We start from the raw sequence: 17,823 nt of genomic DNA, 5'->3' as shown, positions 1-17,823 counted from the left end.
TCTTTTCATACCATAAAAATTATGTCTAAGACATTTTGTCGAAAAATGAATAGTTTCGGAAATAATTGTTTGCTTCCATACTTTTTCCCCACCCTGTATTTATGATGAAATATATATTATCTCAGCCAGGATTCGAACCTCTCGATTTTCCGGAGCAAGTGTCTTCATATCCAAGAAGAAGAAGACTCGTCCTGGAAAATCGAGAGGTTCGAATCCTGGCTAGGGTAATATTTTTCGCAACAAGTCTTTACCGAATTGGTTTAGGAGGGATTATTTCATATATAGAAATGTCCAAACGTTTCGGCTCCTTATTATATTTATATATTATTCACATCTCAGATCTATTGTGGTTAATGTCGGAACGTTTCGGTGCACAGTCACATCTGAGATAATTAAATTTAAAATTAAGAATATATATTTTCATAACATCTAACTTTGACTGATCATTGGCGCTCTCCACCATATGTATGTTATACATTTTACACGGTCGAATCTTATTTCTTGAATAAGATCTTGATAAGAGAAAATTAATATTTTTTGAGATATTAATTATTCCAGAACTTTTACTATAATAGCAAATTTTTACTATAATAACAAATGCACTATATCAAATTTCTTGAAACCTACGACCTATACAGTCTTGCCTTTTTTCTTAATTTACATCTCATGTCAACTTATACTCTATATCAAAAATTTTCACTAACTTGTACAAATCGAGATGGTTCCTTGTAAGATGTTCACAAGAAGTTCAAGACGTCAGACGTCCGATATGGCCATCAGATGTACATTTACCACAACTTTTGTATGTCCATAGAATGTCCAAAACATTTCCAATTTTGGGCTTATAATTATAAACTTGTTATGTGCTGATTTTCGATGTTTTTTTTTCCAATTAAAGGGCTTGCTGCAAAATGTGTGCAAACTATCTCTAGTAACACAATTTGATTTTTTATATAATTCTTAAACAATTATATAGCACTATGTACGTTTAAGAAACATATGTAAACCAATAAGTACTCGGAATATTTTGTAGAAATTTAAAGGATAAACTGGATGACAGCATGTTCTAATAAATATTTATCGATAATAGATATTTATTATTATTCGTTGTATGTGTGTTTTATTAATTTAGAGTTTATTTTCTCCGTTTTCACAAAATGTGAGTTGATCTACTGTGTTACAACAAGTGTCCTTCAATTATACTATATATTTAATTAGTTATAAATACTTAAAGGTACCGAGTAATTCATAAAATAACACAATTTTTTAATATTAACTAACCTTAATTTGATACTAATACTGATAAAAAATAACACAATTTTTTAATATTAACTAATCCCTTAATTTGATACTAATACTGATAAAATATACATCTATATATATTTTAGTATAAAAAAAAGGTATAAAAGTATGTATGTATGTATGTGTGTGTGTGTGTGTATATATATATTGTTATACCCGCGACGAGCGTGTCCACGACGGGCGCGCTCACGATGCATTTCACTCACGCGAAACCGCTCGCGCACTTACGCTTCGAGAGCACGGAAATGACAACACGTGTTTTAGAAAAGGAACACACACTTTAATAACACACAAGCGTACAGAGAACAACAAATAGAAGAACACGTTCACGCGCGGTGACAGCTCGGTCAGAACTCTCCGAGACAATAACAACGCGTCTCCATGGAAACTCGCTCGTCCTCTTCCTACTATTCGGCGACTATATTCAGCGTCTAGGCGGTCAACGCGGACATAAGGCACGAGCGTAACAATATACAGAGTGTTTGGAATTTAAACGTCAAAACTTCAGGAGGGAATTGATAAACTAAGAAAAAAAAGTCCTGTAGAAATATGCTCGTTTTTTCTTCGTTTTGAAGAAAATCGCAAAAAAAAAAAAACAAAACGTAGTTTTCATTTTGTATTTTCTCATTACTTATTCACATATTTAGTCACTTGCTTAATGCAAATATTATTCAAAATGTTGACCTCTTGTCGCAGAAGCCGAATTATACGAAAATCGCATACCTATTCAACGTTAGAATATGTGCGGCATATTGTGACAGGAATAATTCACTCAGTGATTTCTGACGAGTAACTGGCGAATTTATAGGAGAAAGATAAACAAACAAAATAGTTACCTGAAAATGGAATTATTATTATTGTTTTTGTGCACAATTTCAGTGATGATGATACTTTAGAGGCAGTGCAAGAACGAAGCAATTATGTTTTGTCTTTTTCCAATTTTCTCTAAAATGAAGCAAAAACGAGTATATCTCTACAGGACTTTTTTTCTTAGTTTATCGATTCCCTACACGCTCAAAATTTTAACATTTAAATTCCAAACACCCTATATGTGTATATATATATATATATTACATATATAAACATACCTATATACTTTTATATCTAATACATTATATTATGTTTTTGATATAAAAATTATATGATATGAGATATATAATACATTATCATCAATCTTCAACAAAAACAAATGTAGATATATTAGGACAGTTGTAAATAACAATAAATATAACAAAAATGATAGAAATTACAAAAATAAGATGTAAAAGATGATATTCGGAAATGCGGATATTTATAAAATGTTCCGAATAGAACATCCGTTTCAGTTCTAACAATGGACGTCTCGTGAATGTCCACTTTATGTCCATGGACGCGCAGATATAAACAGAACTTAAAATGGTGGTCCTTGAGATGTCTAGTGCTATTTATTTGGAATCCGTGAGATACATTCAAAGAAAAATTTAAAACCTAAGAATCATTATTTTTATTTCAAATAAAATATGCAATTTATTTATATATATATAAATATTTAATATACAATTTTAATTAATTTTAGTTGTTAATTAGTTTAAAAAATTTGTAGGAAATAAATGTCTTTAACGATCCAGCTGGGTCTTAAGTTTATGTAATGAATTGTGTAAAGTTCTGTATGAATTTATATACTACGTACGTAGTCTTTCAAACTATGCGCCGAAATGATTTTTCGGTCTTAAAACGAAAACTTTACTAAACTATCGAAGTAATATCATGAGTTAAATTGACAAATTTAACAATTTAATGCTTTTTTGCATTTTAGAATAATCTTAATAATCATATTAAGAATTTTAAGCACGATCATATACGTGAATACATCAAATACGATAAAGAAAACCAAGGTCGATTCTCTCTATGCATATCAGTTATTGCGAAAAATATTTCCAAAGTCTCAATGGTCGAGCTGGCTAAGATACTCTTCCCGAAAAGTTGAGAGGTCCCAGGTTCAAATCCCGGCTAAGGTAACATTTTTCGCAAAAACTTAATAAATATATAAATATTCTTCGTTCTAATATACGTAAAAGCATCAAATTGTTAAATTGCTTGTCAATTTAACTGTTAATATTACTGCAATAGTTTAGTAGAGTTCGCGTTTCAAGCCCAAAACATAATTTCAGCGCACAGTTTAAAGGATTACATACGTAGTATATAAATTCACACAGAATTATACAAGCACTTAAGATCCAGCTAGACCGTTAAAGGCATTTATTTTCTATTGATTGTGTTCTCACATGTACGGTCCTATATGAGATATTTATTATTAAAAAATCTGGTTATTTTATGAATTGTATTTAATTTTTCAAAAATGTAATATTTTTTCAAAATATTTACCGTTTTATGTTCAATAAATTATATTTCTTCTTATAAAAGAGAAATGTTAGAGTTATTATACATAGAAACGATGCATATAGTGATGTTTTCAACTTATTTCTCGAGCATACAATTTTGCAAAATAACTATCATATGGATGAATTCGACAACAATTTTAAGAACATTTTAGAATATATTTTACCATTTATGTAATAATTGTTGATCAAATGTAAGTATTTACTTTGAAAGATTGTTTCACCCCTTCGGTGATGCTCACTTATAAAAAAATACGTCTATTAGATTTTTATATTTAACAATATTTCATAAAATTTTAATTTTGAGACTTCGCGATATGGCCCTCGTCAGTAAAATGATTTGCGTATAACAAGCCAATAATGGCAGAAAAGAAATTATACGCTTTCAAAACTTTTTACTTGAAAAGTTTAATTAAAATCGAAATTCCACTATAGTTTATGCTCACGAATGTGATAGAAAACTTCTTTTAAAAGCGGACTTAGTTTTGTTTAAACAAAAAATACAGAATTTATATAAAAACTTTTCTATAAAACAATACAGTGATTTAAATTACGGTATATATAGATCTGCTGTATATTGTACCATGATTATTTTGTTTAATACTTTATCGCAAATAAATTTTTTCATTATTATCTTGTTAAATTTGCATGACGGATTTACAATATTTTTCGGGAGAAATATCTTCAAATATAATATATTTTCTGTATACAATGCCATAAAAATTCGGAATATTATATTTATGTATTATAAAATATTACGCGGGACGTTTAAAAATACAACACTTTTATTAAACTGAAATCTGATAAAATAAACGCGAATAATAATACAAAAAGCATTATTCTATTATATTAAATTTAAATAGTAAAAACGAATCCTTTATACTGACTAATAATTGATATGCATGATATATCTATTAATTATTAATCAAGCTAAGTTATTTTTAAATGGACGTTAAAAATTGTGACTTACGTCATATGTATTTAAAAATGTAGAGAAAATTTTATAACATTGCATCATATAATTGATCACTGATTTCGCTGAGGTAACACGTATAATTTATCGTTCTATGCCTTGTCGAAGACTTGGCAGTGTTTCAGGTCGTTGGAAAGTTGACCGAAGCTGCACAGATGTATCGACATTTACTGGCCGGCTGCAATCCCGCTGATAAATTGCACGTTATTATTTTCGCGCAAGCTGCACGTGCTCGTCGATTTAATGACGAACGTTCATATAAATATTAATAGCTATTTACTAGAAAATATACAGCCACAGTTACTCAAATTTAGAATTGACTATTTAAACTAATTACGTGAGCCTCTCTAAATTGAAATATCGAAAATAATGTTATGTAAAAATGTGTAACAATATTCATTTCAATTTTATTTGTTTTTTTTTCATTGTTATTTTATGTATTCAATTCATCTTTAACAGAAAGATCTATATTTGTTATCTACTCACTAAATTCTTTGAAATGGAATCCCACAAAAAAGAGTGAAAATTAAGTCAATTTTGAGAAAAAATAGCTCAATTTTCAATCTTTAAAAATGAGATTTCACTTTTCAGAGTAAAAGCCATTCTAAAAGCTCTCTTTGGAGGATATAGACCTTGTTCATTTTAATGATTATGATTATAGAATAGAGCGGAGTCTATGAACATAAGAGCAAGTTAAGACATGCAAATATCTCAGTAATCGAAATACGTATAGATACATCTATGCTTGCGTAAGATAACGTAGAGATGGAAATATATATACTGCGCTAAATTATCCGCGCTTGGTTGTCGACGGTTGAATATATGCACTTTTCCATTTGTCGTACATAAAAAATTAAATTATTACGTGAATGTATTCTTTTTGGTCCACATGGTAATTGAAATGACTAATAGAAACTAAATGTGTTCTTTTTGATATAAGCCATTAGGGTATTTTTTAACTGTATTTTATAAATCGTCATTTTGTTTACAGCTTTTTAATTTATAAAAAATATTTCAGTCGATACCAGTATCGAGCTAGTTAGGCTAAACATCCCAATTGACTTATAAACTGAGATGTTTAGATAAAATATGTCTTTATTGAACGCATGGAATGCAAGAGATTTGGCAAGCTCGATTCCCGGCCGAGGTAATATTTTTGGCAATAAGAATTAATTATTTACAGATTTTAATATGTCACTCAATATTATTAAGATTGTTCTAAAATGCGAAAAAGCATCAAAAATTGTTAAATTGCTAGTCAATTTAACTTGTGATATTACTGCGATAGTTTAGTAGTGGCATTTTTTCGTTATGCAGCCACGGCTAAGGCTATCTTCATCTTCTGATCCTTAAAGATGAAGATAGTCTGTAGTGGCTTCTGGTTGAATAACGAAAATACGCCCTAGAGTTTGCATTTCAAGACCGAATATTCATTTCGGCGCGCATTTTAAAGGATTATATACGTAGTAGGTATATAAATTCACACAAGAATTATACAAGCATTTAAGATCCAGCTAGACCGTTTAAGACATTGATTTCTATCTATATAGGTTGTGTTTCTCACATGTACGGTTCTATAAAATATAATTGTCTTTATTGAAGCTTTTTATTAGACGTTAACGATTAAATGATATATTATATGTTCAATTTCTATTATAGAGTTTTTAATTTTACTTTAATTATTGTTAATTAAAACATTTAGAGAGAAAGAGAGAGTATTACAAATTATTATAATATTCAATAATGATAATGTAAGAAAATACCCCTATGTGAGCCAACACAAGATATTCATATATAATAATACATATATTAAAAATTTACATTGAAGAAGACCCAATATTAAGGTCGAAACGTCTTTAAATAATTTTTAATATATGTATTATTACACACGAATATCTTGTGTTGGCTCATATATGTAGGCATTTCCTTACATTATCATTATTAAGTTTATCTGTGGAGCCTTATATATTGTAATTTAAAAATTATTACAAATAAGAAACTTTAATAAAAATTTGATTAGTACACCTAATTCTTTCATTTTTTAAATAATATATAACCTTCTTATATAGAATATAGATGATTATCATTATGGATAAACTTCTCAGGAATGCTCAACAAATTCCATGGGATACATTGAGCTCTAACTTTCCCTATTCAATATAAAAATTATTTATTTATTGTATAATAAATATTTACGAAATATATATTAAAGATTTGTGAATGCTCAATTATTGAGATAGATATACACGCAATATTTTATTCTCATCATTAATCTATCGTAATTGGGTGAAGATTTATAATCATTGGAATAAAAAATTGCCGAACTAGCCTCATTCAATACTCGAAAATTGAAGCAAAACAAAAAGCAACAATGCATTGCGAGACAAAATTGAAACTTGCGGCAATGATGAGCGTTCGATTCAATTGCAAAATTATCGGTCTTGCAATAGACTACGTGAGTAATGATAAACAATGCAGAAATAATTTAATCAGGATCGCGACGCGACGATGTGTCGATGCAGAATTACGCTGGCAAATATTTCGGTGACTGGCGAGCTATTCAAACGGACTTCCGTTTGTGGTTCGGAGAGAGACGAAGGGAGGAAGGTAACTTGAAAACATGTATCGCGCAGAGTTGCTTGCCTATCGCGGCTAATTACGCGTAATGCGCCCACGCCGGCCGCTTTGTTGTTACACACCGCGAAACTCGTTACTGAAATTTCACGAGCTTCGCGCACGAGTTATTATGATCGTGCGTTATACGCGCTATCTCGCGCTTTAATCTCCACGCCGACATTATCCTTCTCGTATTGTTACGATGGGAAAGTCTTCCTAGAGGAAGTCGAAGTTGAAATGCGGATAACAAGAGAGATAGACATGTATGCGTGTGCGTATGTGTGTGTGATACTTCCGTCTCCACTTGCACCCCTATTATGTACTACGTACTACCTTCCTCAGACTTTGGCCGAGAATGATGAATATTTCGTATATATATGGTGTGGTTTTCTTGTAACTCTCCCCCCCCCTCTCTCTCTCTCTCTCTCACTCGCTCATTTCCTTCCTCACTCACTCACTCATTCCAGAATTTAACTCACGGATATTGTAGTACATCACGCAGTAACGAAGTCTTTTGATAAGTTCCACGGAGATTACGGGGACTTACGTTTCCGCGTCGTATTGGCCAGTGGGTGTCTCTCGTTTGTTCTCGGCAATTCCTTTCGTATTGCATGTTTCCGCTCGCGAGAAGAGAAACGGACGTGATGCGGAAAATCGTTTCTCTTTGCGGCTCGGTCAACTAATTACAACTTCAATTTAGATTGTCAACTGAAATAATTTTTTTATTTGTCATGTTTCATGATTAATGTTGATGTTTAGTCGAGAAATATATGCAATGAGCGCGTAAGACGAAATGCACCCTCTTGTCCGAAACGTTTGTCCCAAATCCGCTGCGTACACCCGCCGCGATTTACTTCCGATGACCATGGTAGTAGTTCCGATAGCTGCGGCATTACTTCCTTCCGATAAGTTCGCATTATCCTGGCGGGAATCGAAGTCGTGGAGAGAATGGGAACGATGTAGGAAGATATTATCCGTGTATAACAGTCCGCGTGGTCTCCCCTACTATCGAGCAGAGTCACTTGACGTGCATACATATCTCAGGAGCTCGCGTGCCACTACGCGAAGGAGAGAAACGCAAAGAGAGAGTGGGGGGGGGGGGGGGGGGGAGGGAGAGCACATTTCGGTGAGTAAGCTGGTAGGGATTTGCATGGGACAATATCTCGTCTGATTTATTCTCCAGAAGCTGAGGGCGGAAAAGGGCAGACGAGTTCGAAGGATTTATTTCTTTGGCATTTTACGCGCAAAATAAAGGAGAAATAAAGAAGGGTGCAACTATCTTCCTTCCTTCTTTCTTTCTTTCTTTGCAAGAACATTCAGTTTATTGCCGTTTGTGTGCAACACGCGTGGCCCCGTGCGCTGCGCGCCAAGCCGAGCAGAGCGGAGCGGAGCGGAGCGGAGCATCGACGCGGCATTGCGCGCCAGACAATGCGCTCACGTTTATGGCCTTTACCGTTTAGTTTATCGGTAGAACACTTTTCTCGGCATCTACTTGAGCCTCCGTGGGATTTACGGCCTGACCTGTAAAGTCCGCCTCCACTTACTTTCCTCGTGACTTTAACATCGCGCTTTCGCAATCGAGGGTCATGACTTCGTCCGTCAGCAGATAGCGTCGTCTACCGACACGTCCACGGCACGTTGGCGATGTTGCTGTCAACGTGTACTCGTTTCGCGGCAATCTCGATGAATTGTCGTAAAAATGGACTCGACCCTATCGCCTCTTATATTCGCTCGCGGTTCTAAATTGTAACTCTACTCATCACGATAGTTCAAATGACATTATCTGAAAAGCCATTTCGTCGTGATACAACAAGACCATTATTGTCTGTGTTACTAGTAAAGGTCTGTGTATTCAGTGGACAATGTAACTGTCGACGACAAAAGATGTTGTTAAGACGGGTTCCGACTTCTGACCGCTATTTCTGAACTCTCGTACGTACACGCACATGCGCGATTTTGCGAGCAAGTCCGAGGTCAACGCGATAATCATCAGGGCGTGGGTGACAGTGGGTTGGAATAGCCGAATTGAGTGACCGGGCTTTCAGGACTCTGTAATTTTCGTCCATGCTCCATTACACTCGGACCCGAGGGAAAATAGTGATGATGATCCTGACAATTTGGGGACGAGCAACGTAGAGATGTTGATAAGCGCAATGTTCCCCAGATATTCAGCCAGCGTCTCTTATTAATAAATTGCTCGTCGGATGCCCGAACTAATTGACTTGCTCCGACGAGAAAAGCCCGGATATGTGATACGTCTCGTAAAATAATTTAGTTATTGCGTGCGATTTAATCCAAAAGTTACGATCATCCCTCGATGTCTTTCTACGATACCGACATCGTTTCTAATAGTTCTTAAACAAAGCCACGGACCTAATCTCGATGGCTCCGCATACGTACGTTAGATGGTAGAAGGAAACGGTGAAGTTAGTTGGAGACTTCATAGTTTGTCGTTAGATACGAATACATATACATATATACTCAGTTGACGAGAGTTTCATTCCGGTAAGTTCGCGCAGGTTTCCCTGCAGTAATTACTTGTAAATCTCTTACGAATAACGGCAAACGCGAGATTAATTTCGCTTACGAGGACGTGTAATAATTGGTGTCCTTACAACTGTAGAAAATAGGTATGCAATTAATATCATCAAATTGCTTTAAACCATTAAAATTGTGGCTGTTAATTCTGCAGAGTTAACGATGAGTCTGCTGAATCTACTCAATAAGTCTCTTTGTCAAAAATATCAATTTAATTTTCTTTATGTTAAATGTTTATGTTCGTTTCTATTAATGTAGATTAATTTTATTCTTCAAATTTTTTTTATTCTTAGAAGTTAAACCGAGATTAAAGATAATCTACTATTGGAAACGAGCATTAGAATTAATTCTTTTTTTGTATAGGTTATATCATTTTGGTACTTTGAAATTAATTAGTATCTTTTAAATATAAATTAAATGAGTCTCACAGACTCAGTGTCAATAACTGTGTTATAGATTTTGATGTCAGCTCCGAACGAGTATTAAACGCCCATATAACGCAAATATTATTGTCGAACACACACACACACACACACACACACACACACACACACACACGTGTTGTGTGTGTGTTGTGTGTGTGAAGATAATATAACAACTTTATTCTCTTTAAATTTTCAGTATAATCTGTGTTATTTAGCGCGATTTAGAAATTGCTCTAAAAAAATATTCAAGACTTTTAAAATATGTAAACCAGTAATAAATCTGTATGCTGCAATCGAGCGAGTTAAAAGAAAATCAATGGCGCGCACTCGAGCGATTTAATTTTTCTTCTTGAGATTCTGTTGCTTTCTCTTATTTATGTTGGAACTGCAGAAAATTTTACTTTATTTTGCCAATTCTGCAAACGTCAGGATCAAACGTTTTAAACTTTTTCGCCGTGTATGCATATAAATATATATATGCGGAAAACTATTTTCTGCGATCGCACATTGTTTATATAATGCAATTGAATTGAAATTGTTTCTCTTTAACATCCCTCAAGCGGACTAGAACTTCCTTTATAGTAATACTTGAAATGAAACATTTTGTCGGAAACTTGATTAAAACTAATAGAAACTTGTTGAAATTAATTAATTGATTTTATGCTTTCGCATTTCGGGCAAAGTTTACGAGAAGCATCGTAAAATTTAATAGTAAATAGCGTATTTAACTATATTCTACTCTTTCGTATTTCAATGTATATGCAACGGAAGTAAATTATAATATAAAATTGTATTCATGATTAAAAAAGCAATTGCGATGGCAACAATTTACGATCTTTCCGCAGATTTATATGTTCAAAGCGTTTGATTCCGAAAAAGATACAATTTGCCGAAAATCCACGCGGTGAGCGAACAATATAAAGCCTTTTTGTAGCGACACGTTGACAAGGGTAGATATCACTTTGTATTTGAATGTATCTCTCTCGGGCAATTTTAACGTATACAGCACATTTTTATCCGCGCTGACATATTTACATGCGTTTGAAATTTTATTTAAAATGTCGAGAGTGTCGAAACCATCCAAAAAGACTAGCACGTGGAAAGCCAATAATTTTGTCGATATTATCGTGAGAAAGATATACGGAGATATATTGTGACATTTCGGCAGATAATATTGAAGATTTTCGGTGATGTATGATTTCACTCGCGACTCACTCACCATTGAGCACGTGGACAAGAACGCTGGCTGACTCGGCTGTGGATGGCGCACAGGTGTAATTGCCGGAATCAGCTGCCAGCGCTCTGCTGATCAGAAGACGTGACGTTCGCGTTTGCTTTTCCGTCACGACACTAATGCCCCCGCGTTGGCTGTAGTTTATCACGTTATCGCCTTTGTACCTGAAAAATTACACTGGTCAACACGGTTTCGATAACATTGGTAAAACCTATCTACATTTTGTGTTTTTCTGTTGATTTTGAATTTTCATGTCTGATATTTAAAACATTGTAGCACGTTTTTTTTTTATGTAAACGAAAGGATTTGTTTTTGAAAATCTAAATATGGCCAGTTCTCTTCCCGTAAATTATTACAAATGCACCAAACCAATTTTGTTATGTATAACTGTTTCGTTATATGAAATCACAAAATAGATCGTTTGCAAAAACGAAAACTTACAATTTAAAAGTTTATATTTTTTTGTTATTTTATTGTGTCAACCTACCGACTGCTTAATTTATGTTCTAATCATACTTATACGACATAAAGGATTTACGATTTTTATTTTCTTATTTAGAAGAGAAGATAGTATTATGGCAGTGTAGAAACGTTTTTATATTTTTACATTTAATTATACATATTTCCTCATTCTTCTTAAATATTTTATATTATTATTATGAATATATGTATATTTAAGTGCGTTATTTGTTATTTAATATTTCATTTGGCTGTACATTTCAAGTTATGCAAAATTAAACAATAGCATGATATTTTGCTAATGGCTCGTTAAGCATGCTGATTACTTCTGACGACTTCTTTTTCGAGATTTTCATATAATAATTTAAAATAAAATCAAAATACAATAATTACGCCATAAATTGATTGTAGCTCTATTATTAATCTATAGTTTATGTACTAGAGATTTTTGGTAGCAAACAGCCTATATGCGAAAGAAATTATGTGTACGTATATACATTTGCCTATATTTTGTTATTTATTAAATTACTATTATTTTACCTTTATATTTTACTATTTATTGATTTAATAAAAATAGTGGTTTTTAAGCAAAACCAATTATTTAAGTTTATTTTTGTGGAAGACCACATTATCACCTCTGTTTTTCTTCAAGCCATTATACCTATCACTTTTTTATGAATAGATTCATAAGTAATATATGTTTTGTAACATTTAGTCTAGAACCTATTGAACAATATCTTAACGAACACAATGGATTAAATTTTAAATTTAAATATTAATTATTAACAAAAGTAATTGTGTAAAATCTAAATAGGATGCCATAATACCATATTCTTCTCTATTTAAGTTACGTATCTGTTTAGCTTCGAGGTGTCCTCTTGATTCGTATTGTGGGTTAACCGTAGGGAGGGATGGGAGTTTTATATATATATATACACACACACACACATACACATAAATATTATGTTAATATCTCAATTATGTTTAATTTCTTATTAATAATATTGTATTATTATTTAAAACATTTCTTATATCACGAAATACGTCCGATTTTCGATGTCAGATCCGTTCATGTTAACAAAATTATATATTTTAACATCATTTTGTTCGTTTTAAATTTATGACCTTGTTCGTTATATTATTGTAGTTTATATTTCGGTTGTCAAATTGGAAATCATAATAAAAATTGAATTTATATGTGCTGTATATGTTGTTACATATGGAAAATAAAGCTGCTATTTCTAAAAATAATATTCTAATAAATATTGTAGTAACATAATAAAAAATGAAAAATAAAGCAAATATAGAAAGTACAGCAGATATTTGTATTTAATGCTTTGTGTTAATGCATAGATATTAGGGATGCCGCAAGATTTGAGATTTCTTGTCTTGTCTCGTCTCGAATTTCAAGATGAAATCGAGACAAGATTTGCGCGAAGAGTTTAAAGACAAGACGAGATTTTAGACTCGAGATTCTTGAAAATCTCGAGTCTCGAAAAATTATATAAATTATATAGGATTTATGCCGCAGAAGTCAGAAAAAATAGAAGAAGTGAGTAAAATAAAACTACTGTGTCAGTTAAATCGATTTGTCAGTGTAATAGTAACGCAATCATATGCCACAACATAAAATGATGTATACCGTATATACCGGAATTATTGAATTGTTTTTCTAAACAAATAATACAAACATGATTAATAATACCAAATGTGTGCAATATTGCTAAGCCTAGATCACATTAAACTGTATCTAATATAATACTAATAAATTGTAAATCAAATAACACACAAATCACATTTTTTTATTATTGAAACACTTTATTGCACCAATTATAATTATTATTCGCCAAATAAGATTTTAGATATTGAACATGTAGCTCATGAATTCCTCGCATAATCTATTTCTATGTTTTGTTATAATTAATCCTGCTGTAGAGAATAACCTTTCCGATAGAACGGACGTTGCACAAATACTTAAGCGTCGTCTACAATACACGGAGTAAGAAGAGTAAAAAATTGACCAATTACAATCAAATCTGAGAAAAATAATCGATTGTAATTGGTCAATTTCTTACTCTTACTTCTTACTTTGTGTATTGTAGACAACGCATTATTTAAATTGTCGAGAATTTCGAGACAAGACAAGATTTTCGAGTTCGAGATCAAGACAAGAATGTACATTTCAAGATTTTTTCAAGACAAGACAATATTTCCTAAAATCTCGTCTTGTCTCGTCTTGCGGCATCCCTAATAGATATTCGCGTAATTAACATAATTCTATATCAAATTTTAAATAATAACAATTTACATATTTTGTGAATTTCGCTATGATACCTTAAAAATTCACTCTTTGAACAATAAAGAGTTTTACACAAATCCTGTTTTATTTTTACATTTTTTTGAAACCTTGTGAAACATGGACAGTTCACTTGATGCTACAAATGCTTCGAAGCATTTTTTGATTGGTCAATTAGTAAAATTCTTCCTTCCGATTGGTCAATCAAAAGTTTCGAAGCATTTGTAACGTCAAGTAGATCGCATCCATGATAAAAATAAAAAGGATAACAAATTGTACATTAATCAAAAGGTTAAAAATGACGTCATGATAAAAATTTTAGTATAAGAAAAAAGTTATATGTGCCAAAGTTTTTATTTATTTTTGTATCCAATAAGCAAAAACGACGTCATTTATACTTAAAAACTCCCTTACATATTCTATGTTCCTAAAAAAGATGATTTACGTTAACAAAAGCATTTTTTTTATTTCTTAATCAGTGTTATCGAGAATCTGAAAAATATTAATAAACAGAGAGTAATTGTAAAATAAAATCCGTTAAAAAAAAATTTCTAAATATCTTTATTAAATTATTAAATAAAATGTACAAATAAATTGTATGTGTGAATGTAAGTATTTATATGCGAATATAGAAACACAAGAGAATTTCCAAATTAGCATATTAGCAATCCATAAATTTTAAAGATCATGCAAAATTTATAAATTCTAAAAATCATCGCCTCCAGGGATTAACTTCAGTGGGGATTCACTTCATTGGAAATTCGTTTTACGGGCGCTCTCGCGTTGAAATTTTTCAATAAAACAGATTCTACTGAATGGAGGTCACTGTAGATTTGGATTTCGCGAAAACTTTCGGTTGTGTCGAAATACATGTGGAACAAATTCAATCCGCGCTATCGTCAAGGGAGAACGATGGAACTCACCAATAGATGAAGGATGGTGGTTCCGGCGTTTGCAGTACGATGCAGGTCAGATTGATGTCACTTCCGCTTTTGATGTAGAGCTCCGAATTACCGTTGATCTTTGCCTTCGAGACTGCACACGAGGACAGAACAAAGTTAAAGTGGTTTTTAGCCATAGAGCGCACGCGGGTCGTCGAGTAAAGCCCGGACTAAGAAGTATGATCGCAATTTCGTTTAAACCGCCGCAAAGCTGCAATTAACTCATGTCGAACCGCTCGAAACTGGCCATTTAAAAATTCACTTAAGAAACAAATGGCTTTTAGAAAGTGTTATTGAACACAGCTGGGAATTTGTAATCGCGCGCGCTTAGAACACAATCCTTAAATCTTCATTCTTACGCTGATTTTTGTTTATTTCAATTAACGAAAATCGCAAACATAAATCTATCATCTTTATACTTATAAAATTTATTACTGCACAGAGAAAAAGGTTTCTTTGGATTTAGTATTCCTATTTATTTGATTAAAATTTGTTTTATTAAAACAACATATGCTAGTACGAAATATTATTTGTTTGAATGAAAATTTTGTTGCTTCATTCGAGATATCTCTATTGCTTGACAGAAATAACATTATTATTTGAAGTAATATCTTTCAATTAAATAATATATTATTTGATTACAATGAATACAAACAATGAAATAAATTATTTGAAAACGGCAAAATATATTCATAGAGGTTAGGTTATTCCATGCAAATAATTGTTTTCTTAGAATAATTATTACATTTTTTGACCGAAAATATGGAAACAATGGCTTATACGTCTAACAATAGGATTAAACGAGCAGTGCTATGTGATACATCAATTATGTTTATGCCGTACAGTTGATCACATGAATACTGAAGATAGATATTATCAAACAAATAATGTATTTAAGACAAAGATATACATTGTTTCAAATTCAAACAATCGCACTTATTGATACAAACATTGGTTTGTATGGACCATTCCAAATAACAAATTTATTTGGATACAATACATTTATTACATCCAAAGAAATATTTTTCTCTGTGTGTTTTTAAATTATTCCATCATAATTTACTTTCGATTATAATTTACTTCTATAATTTTTTATTTCCTTCTAACTTGAGGTTATTTAATCAAAATCCTGTAGAATTTATTTGTATATTGATTGAATCTTATTTGTCACAAATGAAAAGAGAGATATGCATACGTACCTACTACACTCAAATTGAAAGCTTGACTAATTTTGGGCTCCGTCGAGACCTGGCATTCATAGATTCCGCTGTCTCGCACTTGCGGTGAACTGATTTTCAGAGTCCACTCATCGCTACCATCGCTGTGCAACGATTGAAAGCGTTGGTCGTTCGTGTATGTTAGGATGCCGACAGTGAGGATGTGCAAATCTCGCTGCCTGATCCACGAGACCTGCGCAATCAAAAGGCCCGCTGTTATAGCAGCAAAATACACCAAACTGAACATTCAATCGAGAAATCCGACACGTTATGCTGCATAAATTCTGTGCCATGACCTCTAACGTGCATTTCGCACGTTCTTGAAAATATCACAATGTGAAAAGTAAAATAAGAAAAGTCGCAAAATTATATTTCGTAAAAGATACTAAGATTTTTAATTCTCCGAAGCTGATGCCAAAATTTGTAATACAATTACTGACATTAGGTCTGTAAGACTCATTTAATTTATATCTATTAATTAAAACACCAATTAATTTCAAAGAACCAAAATGACATAACTATAATGATGTTATTTTTCTAGAAAATTTAAATTTCATCCAGGAAGAAACTTAATTTTTTCCAGATTTTCTAGAAACGAATCTGTCCATTAGAAAACAATGTTTTTTCAATGCTTTTTCATTTCCTTTTACTCTAATTTAACTTCCTTTTAAAAATCTCCATTTATAATTTTATCAAAGTAAAATAAAGTATATTTTTAAATAGTAATATTACATAAATATAGGAAAAGATATAGCTACGTTAACATTATCTGCAATGACATACATTGCCAGCTACAGAATCACTTGATTATGTTAATTCTAACGATAGTACTTAACTCTCAATATATTATAATTGAAAGTATAATGTTAGATAAAGAAGAACATTCTTGTCCATTAAAAGTTTCCTCAAGTATACGTGGGAAAGAACATTTTTCCATTATTTCCCGGTTTTTTCTGAAGTTTTTTCTTGTCTTACAACATCTATAGATACAACTCGTAGATATAACCCGTAAAAAAGACTAAATACACTAATAATAAGTATATTTTAATAAAAATAATCCAAAAAAGGATGTGTATGTAAAAAAGGGAAGGCTTTGTTTGCTTACAAATTGATTGCTTATTACAGTATACCACATTTGTCGACTATTCGTTTGCGCACAAAGATTATTGCCTACAAATAAATTGCCTTATACCCACACTAACGATTATAGGTTATATCTGCGTTTGCGTTTATGTCTCTTGATCAGTCAGAAAAATACTACTAACCAGCAGCTTCTTTATAATTGATCAAGAGATGCAAACGCGATCGCAAACGCAACCTCCAATCGCTAGTGTGATGCATCATTGCGCATAAATATAAAATTAAAAATTAAAGGTATGTTTGTACATACTATTATTATATTTGTATTATTTGTATTACACACTTATTATTGCTTTAAATTAGA

At 32.1% G+C, this 17,823-nt stretch overlaps 1 protein-coding gene across 1 annotated transcript in view; it reads right to left on the bottom strand.

Moving 5' to 3' along the window:
• Positions 1 to 11,443: 11,443 nt before the first annotated feature.
• The window catches only part of LOC108764110 (defective proboscis extension response 4), a 116,452-nt gene continuing 110,072 nt past the window's right edge, over positions 11,444 to 17,823 (bottom strand). Inside the window, exons 3-5 of the mRNA XM_018512154.1 lie at positions 16,362 to 16,572; positions 15,145 to 15,256; positions 11,444 to 11,630 (exon numbers count right to left, since the gene is read on the bottom strand). Coding sequence (XP_018367656.1) covers positions 11,444 to 11,630; positions 15,145 to 15,256; positions 16,362 to 16,572 — 510 coding nt within the window. The remainder of the gene's footprint in view (positions 11,631 to 15,144; positions 15,257 to 16,361; positions 16,573 to 17,823) is intronic.

The sequence above is a fragment of the Trachymyrmex cornetzi genome, unplaced genomic scaffold, assembly GCF_001594075.2.
Source record: "Trachymyrmex cornetzi isolate Tcor2-1 unplaced genomic scaffold, Tcor1.1 scaffold392, whole genome shotgun sequence".
Taxonomy (NCBI): domain Eukaryota; kingdom Metazoa; phylum Arthropoda; class Insecta; order Hymenoptera; family Formicidae; genus Trachymyrmex; species Trachymyrmex cornetzi.
Note: the sequence above shows the minus strand (reverse complement) of the source record. Positions and strands in the feature narration are given on the sequence as shown.